The sequence below is a fragment of the Stomoxys calcitrans genome, chromosome 5 (assembly GCF_963082655.1).
Source record: "Stomoxys calcitrans chromosome 5, idStoCalc2.1, whole genome shotgun sequence".
NCBI lineage: Eukaryota > Metazoa > Arthropoda > Insecta > Diptera > Muscidae > Stomoxys > Stomoxys calcitrans.
This window is the reverse complement of record NC_081556.1, coordinates 80,619,774-80,644,296: the sequence shown is the minus strand read 5'-3', so window position 1 is coordinate 80,644,296 and position 24,523 is coordinate 80,619,774. Positions and strand designations below refer to the sequence as shown.

General features: G+C 41.0%; 1 protein-coding gene across 3 annotated transcripts in view; it reads left to right on the top strand.

The window, feature by feature from the left end:
- Window positions 1-17,233, top strand: part of LOC106080696 (uncharacterized) — a 238,019-nt gene extending 220,786 nt beyond the window's left edge. For all 3 annotated transcript variants that reach the window (XM_013242164.2, XM_013242163.2, XM_059369035.1), the window contains 7 exons: window positions 2-141; window positions 217-292; window positions 3,706-3,858; window positions 4,002-6,040; window positions 11,392-11,493; window positions 11,558-11,661; window positions 16,245-17,233. In XM_013242164.2, the coding sequence (XP_013097618.2) occupies window positions 2-141; window positions 217-292; window positions 3,706-3,858; window positions 4,002-6,040; window positions 11,392-11,493; window positions 11,558-11,661; window positions 16,245-16,399 (2,769 nt within the window). In that variant the 3' untranslated portion in view covers window positions 16,400-17,233. The remainder of the gene's footprint in view (window position 1; window positions 142-216; window positions 293-3,705; window positions 3,859-4,001; window positions 6,041-11,391; window positions 11,494-11,557; window positions 11,662-16,244) is intronic.
- Window positions 17,234-24,523: the final 7,290 nt, after the last annotated feature.

The window sequence follows — 24,523 nt, the reverse complement described above, 5'->3', positions numbered from 1 at the left end:
GGTTATACTTAAACCCGAACAAGCCGACGGCCTGATCTTGTACTCTGGCCCCAAGCATCATGGTGATTTTATTGCATTGTCCCTAAATAATGGTTATGTGGAATTCATTTTCAATTTAGGCAATGGTCCGGCTGTAGTGAGGTAAGTTTTTTTATTGCCATATAATCAGGTTTTCAGCCTATTTTAAATTTCTGTTTTAATTTTTTCTCATTTTAGGAGTGAATATCCTTTGTCGATTGGCCAATGGCACAGCATACGAATTTCACGCACTGCCCGCTTAGCTGTTCTAAAGGTAGGTTTTAAAAAATAGTGGAAGTTAATTGCATAAAAATGCATAGGGAAGTTAGTCGCAAGCGGCTTTGCTGTCCACAGAGAGATGGTCTTTCTCTTGGTTCTTTTCTAGGATTCGTCGAAACATACAAATGTGGTGTGAAAAATAGAGGTCCAATCATCGGTTATAGGATCTTCTAAACATATGACACATACAAGTAAACTCACATTGGGCCAGTCGTATCAAGTCGGCCGGAATAGAATCGAATTGATCGCATTTGTCGAGTTTCGCGGTATATCTTTTTATACCCACGTCCATCCATCCGTCCGTCCGTCCGTCCATCCGTCCGTCCATCCGTCCATCCGTCCGTCCATCCGTCCGTCCATCCGTCCGTCCATCCGTCCGTCCATCCGTCCGTCCATCCGTCCGTCCATCCGTCCGTCCATCCGTCCGTCCATCCGTCCGTCCATCCGTCCGTCCATCCGTCCGTCCATCCGTCCGTCCATCCGTCCGTCCATCCGTCCGTCCATCCATCCGTCCGTCCATCCGTCCGTCCATCCGTCCGTCCATCCGTCCGTCCATCCGTCCGTCCATCCGTCCGTCCATCCGTCCGTCCATCCGTCCGTCCATCTGTCCGTCCATCCATCCGTCCATCCGTCCGTCCATCCGTCCGTCCATCCGTCCGTCCATCCGTCCGTCCATCCGTCCGTCCATCCGTCCGTCCATCCGTCCGTCCATCTGTCCGTCCATGCATAAAAATGCATAGGGCAAGCAGCTCTTTCTTCTTTTCTAAGATTCGTCGTGGTATAAAAATGTGGTGTGAAAAACAGAGGTCCAATCATCGGATATAGATTCTTCTAAACATATGAGATACAAGTAAACTCACATTGGGCCAGTCATGTCAAGTCGGCCGGGATAGAATCGAATTGATCGCATTTGTCGAGTTCTTTTCGCGGTATATCTTTTTATACCCACATCCGCTGTCATTTGTTAAGTTTTACAATATTACAATATTTGCAACAATATTTCCTATTAGTGTAGGTCGGTTGGGATTGTAAACGGGCCATATCGGTCCATGTTTTGATATAACTGCCATATAAACCGATCTTGGGTCTTGACATCTTGAGCCACTAGAGGGCGCAGTTACTATCCGATTTGGCTGAAACTGTGCATGACGTATTTCGTTATCACTTCCAACAACTGTACTAAGTATGGATCAAATCGGTACATAACCTGATACATCTGTCATATTAACCGATCTGGGATCTTGAATTTTTAAGCCTCTAGAAGGCTTTGATCCATGGTGGAGGGTATATAAGATGCAGCCCGTCCGAACTTAGCACGCTTCACTTGTCTTTACCCTACACCTCCACTGTGGTACAGGGTATTATAGATTTGTGCATTTTTTTGCAACGCTAAGAAGAAGAAGCCTCTAGAAGGCGTAATTATTATCCGCTTTGGCCGATATTTGGAACAACGGCTTCTCCCATAACCTCCAACGTACATGTCAAATGCGGTCAAAATCGTCGGTCTATAGCCTGATACAGCTCCCATATAAACCGATGGCCCCGGGGCCACCGTAGCGCAGAGGTTAGCATGTCCGCCTATGACGCTGAACGCCTGGGTTCGAATCCTGGCGAGACCATCACAAAAAATTTTCAGCGGTGGTTTTCCCCTCCTAATGCTGACAACATTTGTGATGTACTATGCCATGTAAAACTTCTCTTCAAAGAGGTGTCGCACTGCGGCACGCCGTTCGGACTCGGCTATAACAAGGAGGCCCCTTATCATTGAGCTTAAACTTGAATCGGACTACACTCATTGATATTTGAGAAGTTTGCCCCTGTTCCTTACTGGAATGTTCCCGGGCAAAATTTGCAAATTTTCAAAGAAGAAGAAGAGCTAGACCCATTGATAAGTATACCGATCGACTCAGAATCATTTTCTGATTCGATTTAGCCATGTCCGTTTGTCCGTCTGTAATCAAAGTGCAGGTAGTATTTGTTGTCCAATCGTCACGAAATTGAGCTCATACCACTTTTTTGGCTCAAGGACGAACGCTATTGATATTGATAAAAATCGGTTCAGATTTAGATATAGCTCCTATATACATGTATCGCCCGATTTGCACTTAAATGGTCGTAGATGCTACAATTTTCAATCGATCTGCACAAAATTTAGCACGGATTGTTTTGTTATCGATCTTAACATATCTGCAAAATTTAATCAAAGACGGTTGAGATTTAGATATAGCTCCCATATATAAGTATCGCCCGAATTGCACTTAAATGGCCGTAGTAGCTACAATTTTCAACCGATCCGCACAAAATTTGGCACGGATTGTTTTGTTACCGATCTTAACGTATCTACAAAATTTCATCAAAATCGGTTCAGATTTAGATATAGCTCCGATATATATGTATCGCCCGATTTGCACTTAAATGGCCGTAGATGCTACATTTTTCAATCGATCTGCACAAAATTTGGCAGTTTTGTTACTGATCTTAACATATCTACTAGATTTCATCAAAATCAGTTCAGATTTAGATATAGCTCCCATATATATATATATCGCCCGATTTGCACTTAAATGACCGTAGTATAGACAATTTTTAACCGATTTTGTTACCGTTCTTAACATATCTGCAAAATTTCATCAAAATCGGTTCAGATTTAGATATAGCTCCCATATATATGTATCGCCCTATTTGCACTTAAATTGCTGTAGTATGAACAATTTTCAAACGATCTGCACAAAATTTGGCACGGATTGTTTCGTTACCAATTTTAACTTATCTGCAAAATTTCATCAAAATCGGTTCAGATTAAGATATAGCTCCCAAATTGCACTTAAATGGCCGTAGTAGCTACAGTTTTGAACCGATCTGCACAAAATTTGGCACGGACAGTTCTATTACTGATCCTAACATATATGCTAGATTTCAACAAAATCGGTTCAGATTTAGATATAGCTCCCATATATATGTATCGCCCTATTTGCACTTAAATTGCCGTAGTATGAACAATTTTCAACCGATCTGCACAAAATTTGGCACGGATTGTTAACATATCTGCAATTCATCAAAATCGGTTCAGATTAAGATATAGCTCCCATATATATGTATCGCCCGAATCATATGGCTGAGGTTGAGGTTAAATTGCCGTGATATATGTGTCCTGATTATCTGTCGCCAGCGATTCCTATTTTGCAAATCATAAAAACAATCTCTTAACGTAAACAATTACTGTTCACATGACAGACTGGCTTGAGGCAAAAAAAAAAACCAAATCAAATCCAATGGGTAGTATTATCAAAGAAGAAGAATTAGTCTAGTTTTAGATCATACATCTTTAAATTTCTATTCCATTGCAAATTTAACAAAACACAAAACATTTTATGTAATTGCCATTTTTCTCTAACTCTCGCTCCATAGATTGACCAAATGCCCGAAGTAATGACCATTTCTTCCAATGGTTTCTGGCACCTTTCACTCCCCGAGAATTTCTTTGTGGGTGGTGTGAATCACATCGACAAATTGCCCATGGACTTGAAAAGTAAACCCTTTTTCATGGGTTGCATACAACGGGTAAGTGTCGTGTCACAAGTGCTCTATGGCATATCGCCCCATCGTGGCATCAAATTAAAAATGAGAAAAAAACCAACTTATGGCACCTTTAATGATGATTCCTTATTTTGTCTATTTTTTTCTGGTCCCTTGTTACAATGTAGATTGAAATAAATGGCCACCCACTGTCCATAATATCGGAAGCATTGGGAGGCACAAACATCGGCAATTGTCCCCATGCCTGTGTGGCCCGACCTTGTGGTCCTCTGTCTGAGTGTGTGCCACAAATGGAGAGCTACGAGTGCCGCTGCAGTGCATACAACGAGCAATGCAAAAAAGCCAAAAAGGAAATGAAAGCTGACGAAGATTTCGATAAGAATGCCAGCAAAATCCAATCAAAAGTACCAAAGACCAATAAGGCAGGCAATGCGTTGGGCCGTAATGAGCTGAGCGCAAAGGATGGCAAGCTGCATCAAATGGAGCAACAGCCAAGGGGACCAAAGGCTCACAAGAAGGCAAAGAAACAACACATGTTGTGGCAGCACAAGCAACAGCAGCATAAAGTCATGCAGCAACAGCAAAAACTGAGAGCAGCCACAAGGACAAGCAATACAACGCCGTCTACTACCACTAGCACCAGCACAACCACAACGACGACTACGACACCACCTCCACCACCATCAACAACAACAACAACAATGAATTGGCAGGATTTGGATATTATCAATAAGGATATACTAGAGACACAAGAGACTTTGGAACACATCATGGAAAAGATGAAGGCCGACGATGTGGTACTCGACGACGAGGAGGAGGACGAGGTACAAGACGAGGATGCCGATGAGATGGAAGATGATATGATATTCCGAGACATTAAAGCCATGCATGAACAGCAAGAACTAGAACAACAACACGAGGAGGAGATGGAGAGACAAAAGCACTTGGCATGGAGCAGCAGTGGTGGCAGCAATAGCAACAACCTAAAATCACAACGAAACCGCAACAAACGTAAACACTCGACCGCAGCTTCTACTTCGACTAGCACTACGACGACAACCACTACCACCACCACCACCACCTCTACTACCACTAGAACCCCATCGACAACAAAACCCTTTGACATGAAATCTCAGTACAAACAAAAACAACCTCAGCCATATGATTGGAAACCAGATCCTCACCACAAGACACCTATCATGGACAAGCCACAACATAAATTAAGTCGTCTGCCCACACACTACGAAAGTTTCCAAACCAATACCGGAAGTGACATTTTAACCTTTGAGGACCCCATAGCATTGGAAGAACAATGGCAGGATTTCAATGAACCCTCCTCTTCGTCTTCGTTTGAGTCTAACGAACAAATTGAGGGTGCCCAGGATAAGCACGAAACCGATACAAATGTGTCCATCAATGCGAATGATGATGTGGAAGATGATGATAGTGTACCTGCTAATAAGGACACCCCAATGGAGAATACCAGCGAGGATATTTTTGTCATGGACGACACTTTGTTCGATGAGAGTGATGGCACCGAGGACTATCAGCGCAAACAGCTGGTCCAGGATATGAAACGTATTATGGCCAATTCAAAAGTTCCCTATACACCCAAACAACCGAAACTTATCATTACCGAGTATGACTACAGTAATGAGGAGGATCATCATAACAGTCAGGACACTGGCAGCAGTGATGAAGAGAACAAGGAACGGGCAAAGTTCCAGCAGACACAACCACAGCAGCCAGTACAGCAAATGGAAATCTTTCAGCAATCTTCCCTAGATGATAGCACTCGAGGCGTTTCTAATGACAGGGACATGGGTGATGCTGATGCCTCCGAAGAAGATAATGTTGATGAAGACAATGAAGATTCACAGGAATTTGTGGAGATCAAGAAGAAACCCAACTCTGATCCCACACAAACGCACACCGATTGGAGTCTCCTGAGTAAATTTGACTTGCCCTCGAACGAAAATCGTCCCCCCATTGGAGTACGGAAAAATTTCGGTGCCTGTTTTGTGGGCCATGAGAGTTATTTCCACTACAACGATGCCGAGACCATGAACCAGGTCATCAGCAATAACATCGATTTGAATTTGCGAATAAAGACACGCTCCGAACGAGGTGTCATTTTGTGGACAGCCTGTGTGGGTACCATGGATCAGGACTCCGATGATTATCTTTCGCTGGGCATTGAAGATGGGTAAGTTGTTACAGTCAAAAGAAAAAAACAAACACACACACATACACACAATTAAATGAAATATAAAACAAAATAAACAAGTAAAACGCATTGAGTTCAGCTGGGCAGAACTTTGGATCATTAGGTCTAATTTGGTGAAAAATACACCATATATGGTCCGATATGAATATGTTCTAGGCCATAAAACGGTTGATTAGTCTATAATGGTAGCTACATCCAAATATAGTCGGATTTGCAGGATGTTTAGAATGTTAGGTGTCTAATACAACTCATTTTACCCAAATTCAGCGAAATCGGGCAATAAATGCGTCATTTATGGCCTCTGGACTTAAACCTAGAGATAGAAATATATGACAGATACATCAAAATATATACGGATGTTATAGAGCCTAATACTGCTCATTCTGACAAATTTCAACGAAATCGGATAATAAAAACATCTAAAAACGTGTTAAGTTCGGCCGGGCTGAATCCTTTATACCCTTCACCAGGGATCGCTTTTGTCAAGTTCTTTAAATGACTTTTTCGAATAAAAAAACACCACCTTTAAAGTTTCAGGCAACTCGAGTAATAATTGCTCCATCCGGAGGCCCAAAATCAAACTGAGAAATCAGTTTATATGGCAGCTATATCAGGTTATATGCCGATTTAGACCATACTTAGAACATATGTTGGAAGTCATACCGTAACAGCATATGAAAAATTTCAACAAAATTGGATAAGAATTTCGAACTCTAATCGGAAGAACGGTTTATATGGCGGCCATATCAGGATATAGACTGATTTAGACCCTACTTAACACAGTTATTGGAATTTCGGTCAAATCGGATAAGAATTGCGCCCTCTAGAGTCTCAAGAAATCTATTCGGTTTATATGGAGGCTATATCAGGGAACAGTTGTCGGATGTGATACAAAAACATCGAGTACAAATTTTCAGCCAAATCGGATAGGAATTGCGCGCACTAGAGGCTTAAGAAGTCTAATCGGGAGATCGGTTTATATGGAGGCAATATCAGGTTATGGACTGATATGGACTATACTTTGCACCAATATTGGAAGTCATACCAAAACACTTCTTGCAAAATTTCAACCAAATCGGATAAGAATTACGCACTATATAAGCTCTAGAAGACAAGACCCAAGGTCGGTTTATATGCCAGCTATATCAGGTTATGAACCGATTTAGTCCATACCTAGAACAGTTGTCGGGTGTGATACAAAAACACCAAGTGCAAAATTTCAGCCAAATTGGATAAGAATTGCGCCTTCTAGAAGCTTAAGAAGTCAAGACCCAAGTTCGGTTTATATGGCAGCTTTATCAAAACATTGAGCGATTTGGTCCATTTACAAGCCCAACTGACCTACACTAATAAGAAGTATCTGTGCAAAATTTCAAGCGCCTAGCTTTACTCCTTCGAAAGTTAGCGTGATTTCGACAGACGGACGGACGGACATGGCTAGATCAACTTAAAATGTCTTGACGATCAAGAATATGTATACTTTATGGGATCTTAGATGCATATTTCACGGAATGACGAAACTAGTATACCCTCCTTCAATGGTGGAGGGTATACAACATTTAAATCGCGAGATCGGTCTATATGGGGGCTATATCAAGATATAGTCCGATATAGCCCATCTTCGAATATAACCTGTCTATGGACCCACTCCATTACCCCAAGTTACATTCCAACAAGTAAAAGCGTGCTAAGTTCGGCCGGGCCGAATCTTATATACCCTCCACCATGGATCGCATTTGTTGAGTTCTTTTCCCAGCATCTCTTCTTAGGCAAAAAAGGATATAAGAAAAGAGTTGCTCTGCTATTAAAACGATATCAAGATATGGTCCGGTTCGGACCACTATTAAATTATATGTTGGAGACCTGTGTAAAATTTCAGCCAATTCGTATAAGAATTGGGCCCATTGGGGCTCACGAAGTAAAATAGAGAGAACGATTTATATGGGATCTGTATCGGGCTATAGACCGATTCAGACCATAGTAAACACGTTTGTTGATGGTCATGAGAGGATCCGTCGTAAAAAATTTCAGGCAAATCGGATAATAATTGCGACCTCTAGGGGTCAAGAAGTCAAGATCCCAGATCGGTTTATATGGCAGCTATATCAGGTTATGAACCGATTTGAACCTTATTTGACACAGTTGTTGAAAGTAAAAATAAAATACGTCATGCAAAATTTCAGCCAAATCGGATAGGAATTGCGCCCTCTAAAAGCTCAAGAAGTCAAATCTCCAGATCTGTTTATATGACAGCTATATCAGGTTATGGACCGATTCCAACCATACTTGGCACAGTTATTGGATATCATAACAAAACACGTCGTGCGAAATTCCATTCCATTCGGATAAGAATTGCGCCCTCTAGAGGCTCAAGAAGTCAAATCTCCAGATCTGTTTATATGACAGCTATATCAGGTTATGGACCGTTTCCAACCATACTTGGTACAGTTGTTGGGTATCATAACAAAACACGTCGTGCGAAATTTCATTCCATTCGGATAAGAATTGCGCCCTCTAGAGGCTCAAGAAGTCAAGACCCAAGATCGGTTTATATGGCAGCTATATCAGGTTATGAGCCGATTTGAACCATACTTGGCATAGTTGTTGGATATAATAACAAAACACGTCGTGCAAAATTTCATTTCAATCGGATAAGAATTGCGCACTCTAGAGGCTCAAGAAGTCAAGACCCAAGATCGGTTTATATGGCAGCTATATCAGGTTATAAACCGATTTAAACCATACTTGGCGCAGTTGTTGGATATCATAACAAAACACGTCGTGCAAAATTTCATTCCAATCGGATAAGAATTGCGCACTCTAGAGGCTCAAGAAGTCAAGATCCAAGATCGGTTTATATGGTAGCTATATCAAAACATGGACCGATATGGCCCATTTACAATACCAACCGACCTACACTAATAAGAAGTATTTGTGCAAAATTTCAAGCGGCTAGCTTTACTCCTTCGGAAGTTAGCGTGCTTTCGACAGACAGACGGACAGACAGACGGACGGACGGACAGACGGACGGACATGGCTAGATCGACATAAAATGTCACGACGATCAAGAATATATATACTTTATGGGGTCTCAGACGAATATTTCTAGTAGTTACAAACAGAATGACGAAATTAGTATACCCCCCATCTTATGGTGGAGGGTATAAAAACGTATTCTCGGAAATATGTACACCGTTTTTAGCGAAATTTTGTGTGTATTCTTTTGGTAGTCCAAAACTACAAAACTTGGGTACGAATAACATGGTGGAGCGCCCTATCCATAAAACCCGCCAAATTTTCTTTAAGCACGATTAGGACAATATGGTATTTAAAAGTATGTTACGAATTTGAAGTAAAATTTATACCTAAAATGTTTGGGATGTCGCCCACAACAAAGTTCTCGACGAAATGAGAACCTAAGGTGGAACTCCTTCTGATTGAAAGTGCGGTACACACGTAGCATATGCTCCATTGTTTCTTCTTCCCCCACGTCGTCACATCTTCGGCAAAAGTCGTTACTGGCAACCATCAGTCTGTCAGCAAGTTTTCCGATACGACAGTGGCCTGTCATGACGGACACAATCACGTTCGTTCTAGCCAGCGACAGCAAAGAGGTAGACCTTTTAAAGTCTAGACCAAGACACACAACTTTGGGATGCCCACAACCCCCCCCCCTTTGTGACCATCTATCATCCATGGCGCTTCGGGTGTGATCCTAAAGACTTAGCTCACATGTCTCTAGAGGCATACCCACAGATTCCAGTCCCTTTGCAATGTGCATGGAAGTTCCTAGTCTCGCTAGTTCGTTCGCTCTACAATTCCCTGGGATATCTCTGTGTCCCGTCAACCAGACCAAGTGAATTTTGAACTGTTCATTTGAGAGTTCTACGACAGTCGAGGGCGGCTTTGGAATTCAGAGACATGTTCCTAGGAGATTTGATGGCTGCCTGGCTGTCTACGAAGAAATTTATGCCAACCGCCGGAAATGGCATTACATCTTAGTCTTTCCCCCACATCTTTAATTACAAGGAACTCCGGTTGATACACACTGTAGTGTTCAGGTAACCTTCTCAATATGACTAGTGCAAGTTCTTCAGAGTACACTTCAAAGCCCACCTGGTCGAAAGCCCACCTGGTCGAAAGCCCACCTGGTCCAAAGCCCACCTGGTCCAAAGCCCACCTGGTCCAAAGCCCACCTGGTCCAAAGCCCACCTGGTTCAAAGCCCACCCGGTCCAAAGCCCACCTGGTCCAAAGCCCACCTGGTCCAAAGCCCACCTGGTCCGAAGCCCACCTGGTCCAAACCACACCTGGTACAAAACCCACCTGGTACAAAACCCACCTGGTCCAAACCTCACCTGGTACAAAACCCACCTGGTCCAAAGCCCACCTGGTCCAAAGCCCACCTGGTCCAAAGCCCACCTGGTCCAAAGCCCACCTGGTTCAAAGCCCACCCGGTCCAAAGCCCACCTGGTCAAAAGCCCACCTGGTCCGAAGCCCACCTGGTCCAAACCACACCTGGTACAAAACCCACCTGGTACAAAACCCACCTGGTCCAAAGCCCACTTGCTCCAAAGCCCTCCTGGTCGTCTAGTTTACCAGGGATATTGTAGTTCCAATGGGTTCTATAGTTGCATATTACTTTTTTTTATCAAAAAGTGGCTCCGGCAATGTGTAATCCACATAGCCTGGGATATCATTCATTGTATGAAGAGTAATTGGACACTGTGTTATCCGCATGACCAAAGGTGAAGCTCTCCTAGCCTCACAACAGTGGTTGAAGCAATTTGTCTAGCCATAATGTCCAGAGGCATTTGGTGTAGCATTTTATACATTGCATTAGAGGGTGTCGTCCTTTTTATACAAAAACAAGCCATCCTTTGAATCCGGTTAAGTATTGAACAGTAGGTGGACTTTTGAAGCGTTGTCAGCCACACCACAATACCATATAGTATTAAAGTTCTGATAAATGCAGTATATATCCAGTTCATGACATACGGTTTAAATTCCAAACTTTTGCCAAATGCTCTCTTCGGGTGTATATGCCAAGAGTTGCGTTATTTGCCCTTCCCAAAATGTTGGATTTGAAGTTGAATTTCCTATCCAGCAAAACACCAAGACATTTTGCGCTTTCAGTAAATGGAACAATATCTTATCCCAAGAAGACAGGTGCCACTGTAGATACCTTATATCACTTCCTATAAAAAAAAAAAATCCTCAATACCTTTTTTATTACCTTATCGCCTGCAGGAATGTTAATATTCATTCCTTTTTTTGGAAAATTTTTTATAGTAGTTATTAATTATAAATTTTGTAATCCTTTACTTTTTAGCTTCCTCCACTTCCGTTACAATTTGGGTTCGGGTGAGGTGGACATACGATTTAACGCCACGAAAATCAGCGACGGCCTGTGGCATCGAGTAAGGGCTATAAGGTAAGTTAACCTCAACCTTTGAATGATGTTACATTAACCAAACAAAATATTTCCTATGCTACAGAAATAATCAGGAAGGCTACTTGGAAGTGGATGGTCGCAAGAGTATAACCTTGCGATCGCCGGGTACACTACGTCAATTAAACACCGATACCGGGCTATATGTTGGTAAGTATGTTATTTGCATAAAGTATGGTGAAGAACGGCTGTATTATTTAGTTAGCATACCATCTAAGGATCCAATCATCGGGTATGCGTTCTTTTGGCCAGACCACACAGACGAGCTGTTGCATACGCTGTATATCGTGTTGCCTCCGGTCTCAAATAATTTAGCTGGTAACCCATCGTCTCCTGCTGCCTTCTTGTTTTTCATTTGGGTCATTGCTTCTTGAACCTCATTGTGACTAGGTGGTAACATTGTATACTATCATCAGGGTCTGGTTCTGCAGTATCCTCTTTGCCGCCATCGTCGGGCACTTACATCTGAGCAAATGTTCTTTCCATATCTCATGCACACTATCAATATCAGTTACCAGATTTCCTTCATTTTCTCCGCAGGAGGATATGCCTACACCAAAGCAATCGGTTTGATGTTTGAGTCTTTGGTAGAATTTCTGGATTTCATACTGACTGTACATCCTGTACATCGCAATTCGCTCATACTCACTCCTTTCAATTTCCTTCTTCTTTCTGCGGAATCAACTTTGTCCCCCTTCTTTTCTCACGATACCTCTCCTTCATCTGGCGCGTTGCTACTGATTGCCGGTCGCTTTGTATGCCGCATTCTTGGCCTTAGTAGCATTTTGACACTCTTGGTCTTTCTGTGGTTTCTTGGGGGAGGGTTCTGGTACTCAATTACGGATTTCGAGGCTAATTCCTTGGAGTGGACAATACTATGTCTCTGCTCTTTTATGTAATAGGGCAAGAGTGCTTTTACCAATTAGTTGGGTCAGTAGAGTGGTTGTTTGCCGTTGGCATCTGTTGTGTTTGCAGCTTTTCAATGTCCAGCTTCCGTGCAGTGTCAGATCGTACCTTTTTCGACATACTAAAACGGGTGCGAACCTTTGCTGCAACAAGGTAATGATCCGATTATAATTTGGCCCCACGGGTCGATCGTACATCTAACACGGATCAATTTTGTTCCTTACTTCTTGATCTGGGAACAACCATGTGGCTTTATACCTTTTTTTATATTGAAATCTGGGGCTGCTAAATACCATGTTTTTTGCCGCGGCGCAATCTATCATCCTCAACTCATTATCGGACATTGTTTTGTTGTTGCAAAATTTATCGACTGTTGGGCCAACAAAATTTTCCTTCCCTACTTTCGAATTAAAATTTCCCAGAACGATTTTAATATCGTGGGCAGGGCAGCGGTCTTATTCTTTCTCTGAGCGCTCGCAGAAAATAACCTAGGACGGCTCGTCCATGTCTACGATCGCACAGTGGGCCAATCGGCAAAAAAAAAAAAGGAAAAAAGTCTACAACTTTTTATCTGTTGATCTTAGTGGTACAAAATGTTTCTCGTGGAGGCTAAACTTTCCGATTGTTGGACCAAAAATGTCTTCATTCCCTATCTTCGCATTAAAATCTCCCAGAACGATTTTAATATCATGGGCTGGGCAGCGGTCATATTCTCTTTCTAGGCGCTCGAAGAAAATATCCTTGGTCTGCTCGTCTTTGTCTTCCGTCGTGGCATGGGCACAAATAATGCTGATGTTGAAGAATTTGACTTTTATGCGGATTGGGGCTGGCCTCTCATCCACCGGAGTAAAGCTGGAGTCAACGTGTTTCAGTCTCCGACTAACCACAAATCCACAGCAAAATGCATGTGTCGTGTTACGGCAGCTTTAGTATAGTTCGTCACCCTTTGGTGTTGTAGGGACGCTCTTTTCGGTCCATCGCACTTCCTATAAGGCGGTAATAGTATAAAACAAATATACTTTTTTACACTTTTTTTCTAAAGCAAGCTAAAAGTAACAACTGATAACTGACAGAAGAAAGAATGCAATTACAGAGTCACAAGCTGTGAAAAAATTTGTCAACTCCGACTATATGAAAAATCCGCAATTACTTTTTGGGCAACCCAATAGTTCTCAGTTTTCCGGTGGCGGGTTACTGGCCCAGCGCCCCAACCGCATGGGTTTTGTGGGATTGCACATGTATCCCTCGTTGTGGCGAGCCACTTGCTCCAAGATCCGACGCTCGCCGCCAGCCGGCCCTAACCTGGGAACAGACGCTGATGTTGGCCATTGGTTATTTAAAGGCGCCAATAACTCGCATTGTCATCTCGAGTATCATTGGCACTCAGTATTTAATTAAGAGTCAGTGCCATCTGACTCCTCACTGAGACTCTCCTCTCGAAAATCTCTGACTGTCCGCGGCCGCATTTGCAGCTACTCCGCATAAAAACGGAGCTTTCCACTATCCGCAACCTGTGGACGCGCCCGGTCGCTTTCAGCTAAGCTTCCCGTGATAACGGGAAGCTTACCTGTGTGGTGCTCATAGTTATCCCGTATCGGCCGGGTTATAGTTATCCCGTATCGTCACACAGCAAGCCGAATACTTGCCATGATGTATGTCCATAGTGGCATGGGTTGGTTTGAAATCCGCACCTTTTTTTCAACCTAAACCAAACTAAATGTGGGACGACCCTACAACCAACACGCAGGGGGTGTCCTTTTTGCATGCAGTTCATTGCGTTGGCAAGTGGAAAGTTAGGAAATGGAGGCGGGAAATATGTTTTTGTTGGTGTTGTTTTTTAATGTTTGCTTTAAATTTCTGAATGTCATAGTCAGGGGGAAAGACATTGACAGAAATACGATTCCACATACGAACGGTGCGGAATCAAATTCTTTCAAAAATAATTCTCTCTATAGTACATGGTCCGGTCAGCTGACCAATTAATAACAAACGGGTGTGAGTTCCTAGAAAGTCTAGTATTTGTGATGAACATCCCTACATCAGCAGTAACAAGTAAAAAGGCAATAAGTTCGGCCGAGCCGAACTTTAGATGCCCACCTACTCAGGTATATATGTAAACCCCCTTTTGTCACAATCCAATGAAAATTGGATAACTTATGCACCTAAATTCGGCACGGACATTGAGTGGTCTCATAAATATAAGTCACTGTTGAATTTTGTATTTCAAATTTCAACAAAATCGGGTAATAAATATAGCTTTTATGAGCTTCAGACCCTTAACAGACATATCGGCCTATATGACAGCTATATCTAAATATAGTCCTATTTTTACCATAATTGGGTCGGATTGCGGGTGGCCTAAAACTACTCACTGTTTCAAATTTCAGTGAAATAAAGCTTTTATGGGCTTCAGACCGTTTATCGGGAGATCGGTCTATATGGCAGGTATATCTAGATATAGTCCGATCCAAACCATATATGGGTTGTCAGGAGACCTAAAACTACCCACTGTTTCAAATTTCAGCGAAATCAGGTAATAAATGGGGCATTTATGGGTTTCAGACCCTTTATCGGCAGATCGGTCTATATGACAGCTATATCTAAATATAGTCCGATCTAAACTATATTTGGATCCTATCACTGTTGCAAATTTCAGCGAAATCGGTGAAAAAATAAAGCTCTTATGGACTTCAAACCCTTTATCGGGAGATCGGTCTATATGGCAGCTATATCTATATATAGTCCGATCTGATCCGTACTTAAGTCAAATATCGGGAGGCTTAAAATAACGCACTGTTTCAAATTTCAGCGAAATCGGGCAATAAATAAAGCTTTTATTCGCTTCAGACCCTTTATCGGTTGATCGGTCTATATGGCAGCTATATCTAAATATAGTCCGATCTGAACCGATCTGAACCAGATATCGGGATTTTCAGCAAAATCGGATGAAAAATTAAGTTTTTATGGGCATTAGACCCTTAATCGGAAAATCGGTCTATGTAGCAGCCAAAAATGGTCCGATTTGGTCCGTTCACGAACCAAACCAGCGTGCGTCAAAGGCGTATCAGTGCTAAATTTCAGCACAATATCTCAATTTTTGAAGCCTGTAGAGTGAATTCAGTAGATGGATAGAAGCGGACAGACACACATACATCGTTAAATCGTCTTGGAATTTTACGACGATCCGAAATATATATACTTTGTAGGTCGCAAATGGATATTTCGATGTGTTGCAAACGGATTGACTTAATGAATATACCCCCTATCCTACGGTGGTGGGTATAAAAAGGCTACTATTAATGGAGTATACACAATGGAAGAATCGATAAAATAGCGTCACCCAACCTACATTACGACGATGCTGATGGGAAACAATAAAGTCGGATATCCTACCGTTGCCAACCAACACCAGCGTTCTTCTCTGAACGCGGAGGATATCTGAACGAGGGGTGGCCTTACAGTTACTTGATAATAAAAATTCGTACTCAACTTGCTAAAACTTTTTATTTGTAAACATGTCGTTTGTGTGGGCTTTGGTGTGGTGAAGGATGCTTGACCACAAAATTGTTTAATAACTTGGATTCCCATAAGATTTTAAACAGAATTAAGCTGAAATGTGTTCATCAATTTCCGAAATCTGCTAATTTTAAAAGTGATTGTATAGGAGGATCCACCGCTCTTTGGACATCAAAAAATTAAGTAAATTTTTTTAACCGGGAACCTACAAAGAAATAAGCAAACAAAAATATTTTATTTTTCGTTATTTTAACAAATGAAAATAATAACAGCATATATAATTTATTCTTTTTCTCACCCTTTTTCCTCAGGTGGCCTACCCGATTCGGTATATTTCCCGCGTCGAAGATACACGAATGGCATTGTTGGCTGCATATCGGAAATTGTCATATCCGGTGAATTTAAAATGAATTTTGATCCCAATACATTGGGGACAGCCCATAATGTGGAGACGGGCATACTTTGAAACGTCAATCCGTTGATGCTTCGCATAACTTAAGATTAGTTGAAATTATCATTTATTTTTTAGGATATTATTTGCCTATATAAGAGTACACATAACTACAACCTAGAACAAGAGAATAACGAAATGCAATGGACATTAAACTGAAGAACAATTTTCCCCCACACAAGCCCCAAAATGAAAAAAAAAAACACCCACACCACAACAAATGATTATCCTTACCGTTCCATTATACCACGACAAAAAAAAACCCACCCCCATGCCACTTGCCTCAGCCTACAACAGACACGGAATATCCTCACCACACCCACACACACACACACTGAATGAAAATGTTTGTATAAAGACGCTTTTAAATAAAAAAATAAAACAAAAAAATATATATATACATATTATTGATGAAAAACAAAAATTAAAAGAAAAACACAAAAACAAATTTTATAAAATGAAACTCTAATTATAAGCAACAAAAAAACAAAAGATATGAAAGTGAAACGAAAAAAAAAAATTAAACAATCACTACGTTTGACAAAGAAGCAAAGGACACGCGCTTACACAGATATGTGAAAAACGAGCAACACACAAACACATAGACACACACTGACTATACAAACAACTAACAAAGCCACACACGCACATCGGTGCACTAAACTAAGTTCAAACACTCACACTTGAATACACACACACGCTGACTACACAGCCACATGTTTACACAAACATGAATATTTGAATGGAAGGAAACGGAAACTGAACATTTAATAGCAAAATATTGTATGAGAAATGGCAGAATTTGAATAAATATTTGAATAAATGCAATAAAAAATACATATCATAAAACGAAAAACAAAACTTCTAAATTCTCCTTATGCAATACACCAAAACACAATACGAGTATGTGGGAAGGCAGAAACTCAAGCCATGGCTTACAAGGTTTGAACCATTATTTGATAAATACTCATTTTAAATCGCTTAATATACGTCTCTTTTGGCCCATGGAAGGCAAAATTATTGAAAATCGGAATAAATCGTATGTCATCAAACAGTAAACTCTGACTGGGTAGATTTCCCGTCTATTCAAAAGTGCATTTTTTTTTATTTACATTGCAAAATTTTAATAAAGTTTTCTTTTTAACTTTTCTGATAGGCTTTGAAGGCCTGAAAAAATAAAATAGTCAAAATAATAGTATCTTCACAATTTATTTGAATTTTAAAGATAAAATTCACTGAACTTAAGTTCAGTGAAGTCATTCAACTGTGCTGCAGACTGTGTTCTCCTGTTCTGGGAGCCGAGCCACAGAGATATCCCGCGAATTGTAAGGCGGACGAGATTGCGAGACTAAGAACTACATAACACAGTCCAGTGAATCTGGAATCTATGGGTTTGCCTCTAGCGACATGTAAGCTAAGTTTTCCGGATCAGGCTCGAAGGGCAACGAATGATAGATGGTCCCAAAAAGAGGGGGCTGTAAGAATTCCAAAACTATGTGGGCTAATCTAGACTTATAGAGGCCTATTGCTTTGCTGTCATTGACTAGAACAGATGTCTCAGTCATTCTGTGAGTCATGAACGGTTACTGTCTAAACGGAAAACATGCTGACAGACTAAAAGTTGCCAGTAATGACTTCTGCAGAAGCTGTGAGGGCATTGAGGAAGAATAGACTGAGAACACCTTTTTTGTGTGTATGCCGCACTGGCAGTCAAAAGGAGTTCCACTTTAGGTTCTCATTTCTTTGGGAACCTATCAGATTTAGCGGATGTGGAACTTCGCAAGTTATTGGGCTTTTTAAAGCGATCTAGATGGTTTAACGGTAGGAACTAGAAGGCATTTTCCTTCTTCTGTTCCTGTGGTATCACAATGGATGAAAATGTCCAAGTGAGTCTGATGGCAGACTGCCACTTATACCTAAGCGATCCTTACATCTCATTATCTTCTCTACATGGCCTACACATGCTTGTAATCATTCATCTTTTGCTGCACCTTTTCTACATGAGTGAACTAGTAGTCATGTGTGTCTTCTTCCTTTCAGTAAAAGCCTAGTCTTCTCTCGATACGACTTTCCCGACAGGATTTTCGTCATTCTACCGACTGTTTCACTATTTCACAATGTTACATGCGTGTTCGTCACCCACGCCCTCAATTCGAACTGCGTCGAACCGAATGCCTTCGGACTAAGAAAGTTTATTGAAGGCCTCAACGGCCTAACTGAATGCTGTTTCATTGCCCCTAAGCTTAAGCTAGGTTGAAATGAAGGTGCGGATATTAATCCGCCCATGCCACTATGGATATACAGCTAAGCCAGTACTGGGCTTATTGTGCGCTCTAAAAACTAAAGAGTAACCACCAAAAAAGAAGATATCAAATTAGGAATTCTGTGCTACTTACAAAATTCTTAATGGTTTTAAATACCACTCCCCTATGTTGGTTCATTTCTGTTATTGTGTCCCCAACTAAGTAGTGGTGTCTTTTAGCCGCGAAAGCCGGACAATGGCATGGCACATGCTTCAATGATGATGAGACATCTTCATTTTCCCTCAGTCCACTTTGGACCGGCACCCAAACAATTCGGATCGTGCCATCCCTAGTGAAGGCGATAATCTCCATCTAACACTCCAAGACTGTATGTGACTTTACCGTCCTGGTTATTGGTTAACAATCGATATCCTTGCGTTAACACCATACCACCTCAAGCATTCCGTGTTCGCACGGATATCCGCTTGCAGGACCGTATTATGGTAAGACAGTCGGAAACAGATCTCAGACCCTGGGTTCTCAATATAGACCCCCAGATCCACTCTGTCCTCTAGTTTTGATTTTGAACCTATTGTATTATCCTTACGTTGCATTTTTTCTCCATCGCAAATTTGCCCATGAATATGCCATTAAGGAACAGGGACAAACTTCTCACATAACACTGAGTGCTGTGCGATTGAAGTTTAAGGTCAGTGATAAGGGGTCTCCTTTTAATAATTGAGTTCGAACGGCGTGACGCAGTGCGACACCTCTTTGGAGAGAAGTTTTTACATGGCTACCATACCAGATGACACAATATCTCATAAATGACGCCAGCATTAGAAGGGGATAACCATCGCTGACAAATTTTGTATGATGTGTAGCCAGGATTCGACCCAAGTCATTCAGCATCATTGGCAGACATGATATCCTCTTGGCTACGGTGGCCTTCTTTTCTCCATCGCAGTACCGCAAACAACTGAGGCGTATGTAGTATTGGTCTAATCACTCTTCTTGGTAGCCGGTGAAATATCCTGGGTTTCAGGTTCCATTTCGAGCCTACGAGCCGTCTGCATTGTGCCCATCATCTGTGAGCCTTCTCGGTATACTCCTCAAGGTGACACTTCCCTTTCAGTTTCCTGTTTAAGTTCACTCCTAAATATTTGACCTTGTCAGATACCGAAATCGTTCCTTTGCGGAAACGTGGTAAACACCAACCAGGAGCAGGAAAACAGGAATGTATGCCAATTTGACGCACCTCAACTTTAGCTACTACTAAGAAGACTGGTATGTACCATTTGTATGGTGATTTCCCCGATTTTGTTTTTGTTTTTCTATTTTCCCGTGCTGTAAGAGGGTAAGTACAATTGATATGGTCAGATCCAATTATATCTGCCATTAGATATAATTAGATCAAATGTTATCTAATTAGATAAAATTAGATGAATTTAGATAAAATTTTTTTGATAATGACTAATCAAGTCATGCTGTTTTTAACACCTCTCGAGATATTGAATTGCGACCCATCCGAACATTCTGTCACGATAGCGATCGAATAAATTAAGGTATCAGCTTGAAATTTGGCACAGAGACTTTTTACTGATATAGGTTGATGGGGATTGCAGATGGGCCATGTTGGTTTAGATTAGAATATATCTTCTATATAAAGTGGTACTTCAATTTGACTTACTGAGCCCATAGGAATTGCAGTTGTTATCTGATATGGCTTGAATTTGACATATTGTGTTCGCATATGCCTTCCACATGCGAATGGGAATTTTGACCATGAACTTTCCACTAGGGAATAGGGGCAAACTTCTCACATATCAATGAGTGCAGCCCGATTCAAGTTTAAGCTCAATGATAAGGGGCCTCCTTTTTATAGCCGAGTCCGAACGTCGTGTCACAGTGCGACACCTCTTTGGAAAGAAGTTTTAAATGGCATAGTACCTCACAAATGTTGCCAGCATTAGGAGGGAAAAACGGCCGCTGAATTTTTTTTTCTGATGGTCTCGCCAGGATTCGAACCCAGGCGTTCAGCTTCATAGGCGGACATGCTAACCTCTGAGCTTCGGTGGCCTCCATGCCTTCCCCCCGGAATACAGTCTCAATCACTTTATAACCTTATATAACTCGCATATAAACCGACCTACCGATTTAATATCCTAAGCCCCTGGGAACTGCAGTAGTTGTTCTATTTAGCTGAAATTTGCCACGTAGTTTTCTATTATGGCTTCCAATATCCGTGGTAAGTATTTAAGAAATTGGCCTTTAACCTCATATAGCTCCCATATAAGCCGATTAGTCTTCTACGGCCTCTAAAAGTTTAAATTTTCGGCTGATTTGGCAGAAATTTGATACATTAAGTATACATGTTCCCCTTAACCTGGTTCATATGTGTACAATTTTATCAGGATCCATGGTGGTAGGTTTCCAAAATTAGGCCTGCCCGAACTTAGCATGTTTTTACTTGTTGAAAATTTTAATGTATAACTCCAAAAATTAATATCTTTAGCGATGGTTTTATTTTAAATCAAGTGGGTTTCCCATTTAAGCTTACCTCACATGAATGAAATAAAATTTGTGAAACTGTGATATATCATTCGCATGACTATAATAAATTGATGCAAGGGTTTGCGCCGGAAAGCGAACTACAAGGAAAAATAATTTAAAGCTGGTATAGTTCCAAGTTGGGCTTCATGGGACTATTTTTGGATATGGTTAGGTTAGGTTGAAAAGAGGGTACAGATATTAATCCGCCCCATGCCACTATGGACATACACCTAAGCCAGTAATTGGCTTGTTGTGCGCTCTAAAAACTATAAAGTAACCTCTAAAAAGAAAATTTTAATTTAGGAATTCTGTGCAACTTACAGAATCCTTAATTGTTTTCAATTCCACTCCTCTAAGTTGGTTCATGTCTGACATTGTGTCTCCACCTAAGTACCGGTATCTGTTGGACGCGGAAGCCGGGCAATGACAGAGGAAATGTTCCAATGTCTCATCATCTTCTCCGCATGCCCTACACATGCTATCACTTGCCGCACCGATTTTACATAAGTGAGCTCCTAGTCCTATGTGCCCTGTTATGATACCAATAGCTATACTGACCTCCTTCTTGCTTCCTTTCAGTAATAGCCTCGTCTTCTCACGATCTGGATCCCCCCCACAGGATTTTCGCCGTCCCTCCGACCGTTTCGCTGTTCCTCAATGTTGCATGCGCATTCGTCGCCCACTCCTTTAACTCGGACTGCGTCGAAAGGCTTCGGTTTAACCAAGTTTATTGACGGCAGTCCTCTGGCCTTCACCGCCAAATCGTCTGCCCTTTGATATTTTATTTTGATATAGCCTCTATAGAGACCTATTAGTGCATTTATTATCTAAAGCTTATAAAAAGATAATTTCATCCCATTTATACCCTACACCACTACTGTGGTACAGGGTATTATAACTTAGTAAATTTGTTTGTAACAGCCAAAAGGAAGAGAGATAGACCCAATGATAAGTATACCGATCGACTCAGAATCACTTTCTGATTCGATTTAGCTATGTTCATCTGTCTGTCTGTCGGTCTCTCCATGTTAATTTGTGTACAAACTACAGGTCGCAGTTTTCATCCGATCGTCTTCAAATTTGGTACAAGCATGTTTTTCGGCCTAAAGACGAAGCCTGTTGAAATTGGAAAAAATCGGTTTAGATTAGGATATAGCTGCCATATATATTTTCGTCCGATTTTCAGTAATAATGCAATAAAATGGTCATTTGTTAACCCATTCTCTCGAAATTCGGCATGATGGATTTTCTTATGACTCTCGACATTGCAGGTGAATTTAATCGAAATCGGTTCAGTTTTTGATATACCTTTCTTATATATATTTCGCCCGACTTTTACTCCTAGAGCCACCGCAAGCGCATTTATTGACCAATCTTCCCAAAATTTTGTACAACGCTTTCCTCGACGACTACTACAATACCTGAGTAGTTTGCTTGAAATCGGTTCAGATTTGGATATAGCTCCCATATATATTTTCGTCCGATTTGCAGAAATAATGCAATAAAATGGTCATTTGTTAACCGATTCTCTCGAAATTCGGCAGCAAAGATTTTCATATGACTCTCGACATTACTGGCGAATTTCATGGAAATCGGCTCAGTTTTTGATATAGCTTTCATATATATTACATATCGCCCGATTTTCACTCCTAGAGCCATTGCAAGCGCATTGTTTGAGCAATCTATCTATAGCTCCTATATATATGTTCGTCAGATTTTGAGCAATTTGCAATAATGTTGCCATTTGTCAACCGTAGTTTTTACAGTTTTAACATATTTGCTCGCCAAGGTCCATTAAAATTGGATATAGCTACCACATCGTACTTATAGCTGAAGGGTATTATAGAGTCGGCACCGCCCAGCTTTTGTACTTCCTTACTGGTTTTAACTAAATTTGGATATAGCTGTATTGTATCACCGATACATAGATTTACCTCCATTGGCTCATAAATAGCTTTTTTTGTAGCCGATTTTCTTAAATGTGGACCATTAAGTTGTATTAGACCCATTAACACCCTTACCAAGGACTATTGAAATCGGAAAAGTGACTCATCCAGTAAGATAAAGTGTCGGGATTAGTTAGTGTAGTGTATGCATTTGATAACGGGTTTTTCACTATTTCATTGAGATAAATACAACTTAGCAATGTACAAATTATGAAACCCTCACATAGCGCAGAGGTTAGCATGTCCGCCTATGACGCTGAACGCCTGGGTTCGAATCCTGGCGAGATCATCAAAAACAATTTTCAGCGGTGGTTTTCCCCTCCTAATGCTGGTAACATTTGTAAAGGACTATGCCATGTAAAACTTCTCTCCAATGAAGTGTCGCCCTGCGGCACACCGTTCAGACTCGGCTATAAAAAGGAGACCCCTTATCATTGAGTTTAAACTTGAATCGGATTGCACTCATTGATATGTGAGAAGTTTGCCCCCTCAGTTCCTTAGTGGAATGTTCATGGAAAAAATTTGCATTTGTATTTTTTACACTTAAAGATATCTGATGATGAACCAACCCTTTCCAAGGGGTCGAAACGCGTCAAATCATGATTGTTGTGGTGTATCAACTGTGGTTCATTTTTCCATTGTACAAAATTTCGATCATGGTTGTTGTGGTGTATCAACTGTGGTTAATTTTTCCATTGTACGAAATTTCGATCATTAAGCTCATCCCGGAAAAGAAATTAACGCTGTCTTATAGAATCGAATTAAAGAATATCTTCGAAATAAAATTTTTAAGGTCACACAATATTTTTTTTGTACCGGAATTCACTGAAATTGGAATTTTGTTTCAAGCGTTCATAAACATTTTGACAGGCTTCAATACAAAAAAAAAAGTCTGCGTCCACAAAGTCCTTAGGATCAAACTGCTGCCTATGACTTACATCAAATTTAATGGAAAGTCCAGTTTGTGCAAAAGTTAAGGTTCGGAAGAAAGATTTGGTCCTTGGCTACAATCGGTTTTATATAGAACTTCTGACTTACATCCAGGACCAAGGTTAAGGACTATTGAGACGTGCCGCGTGTAAATACTTCTCCGCTAAAAAATTCATCGGATCTTAGTAAGGGGATGACTATCGCTCAAAAATTTATTCTGTTGTGCTTCCCAGATCAAGAACTTGGTTGCTTCACACATTAAAATAATACAATTTGTATCTATACCCCTAACATAACTAACTCTTTATGCGTTTCTAAAGCCCAAATATGACTCTACAGCATGTTTGTAAACATTCCAAGCTCAAATTATCGTAAATTTTGTATAAGCCATGGCTGATTATTTTGGGATTTCTTGCATGCTGCATTCTGTAATTCTTTAAAAGATTGCCAGCCTTGTTAACTTCTTC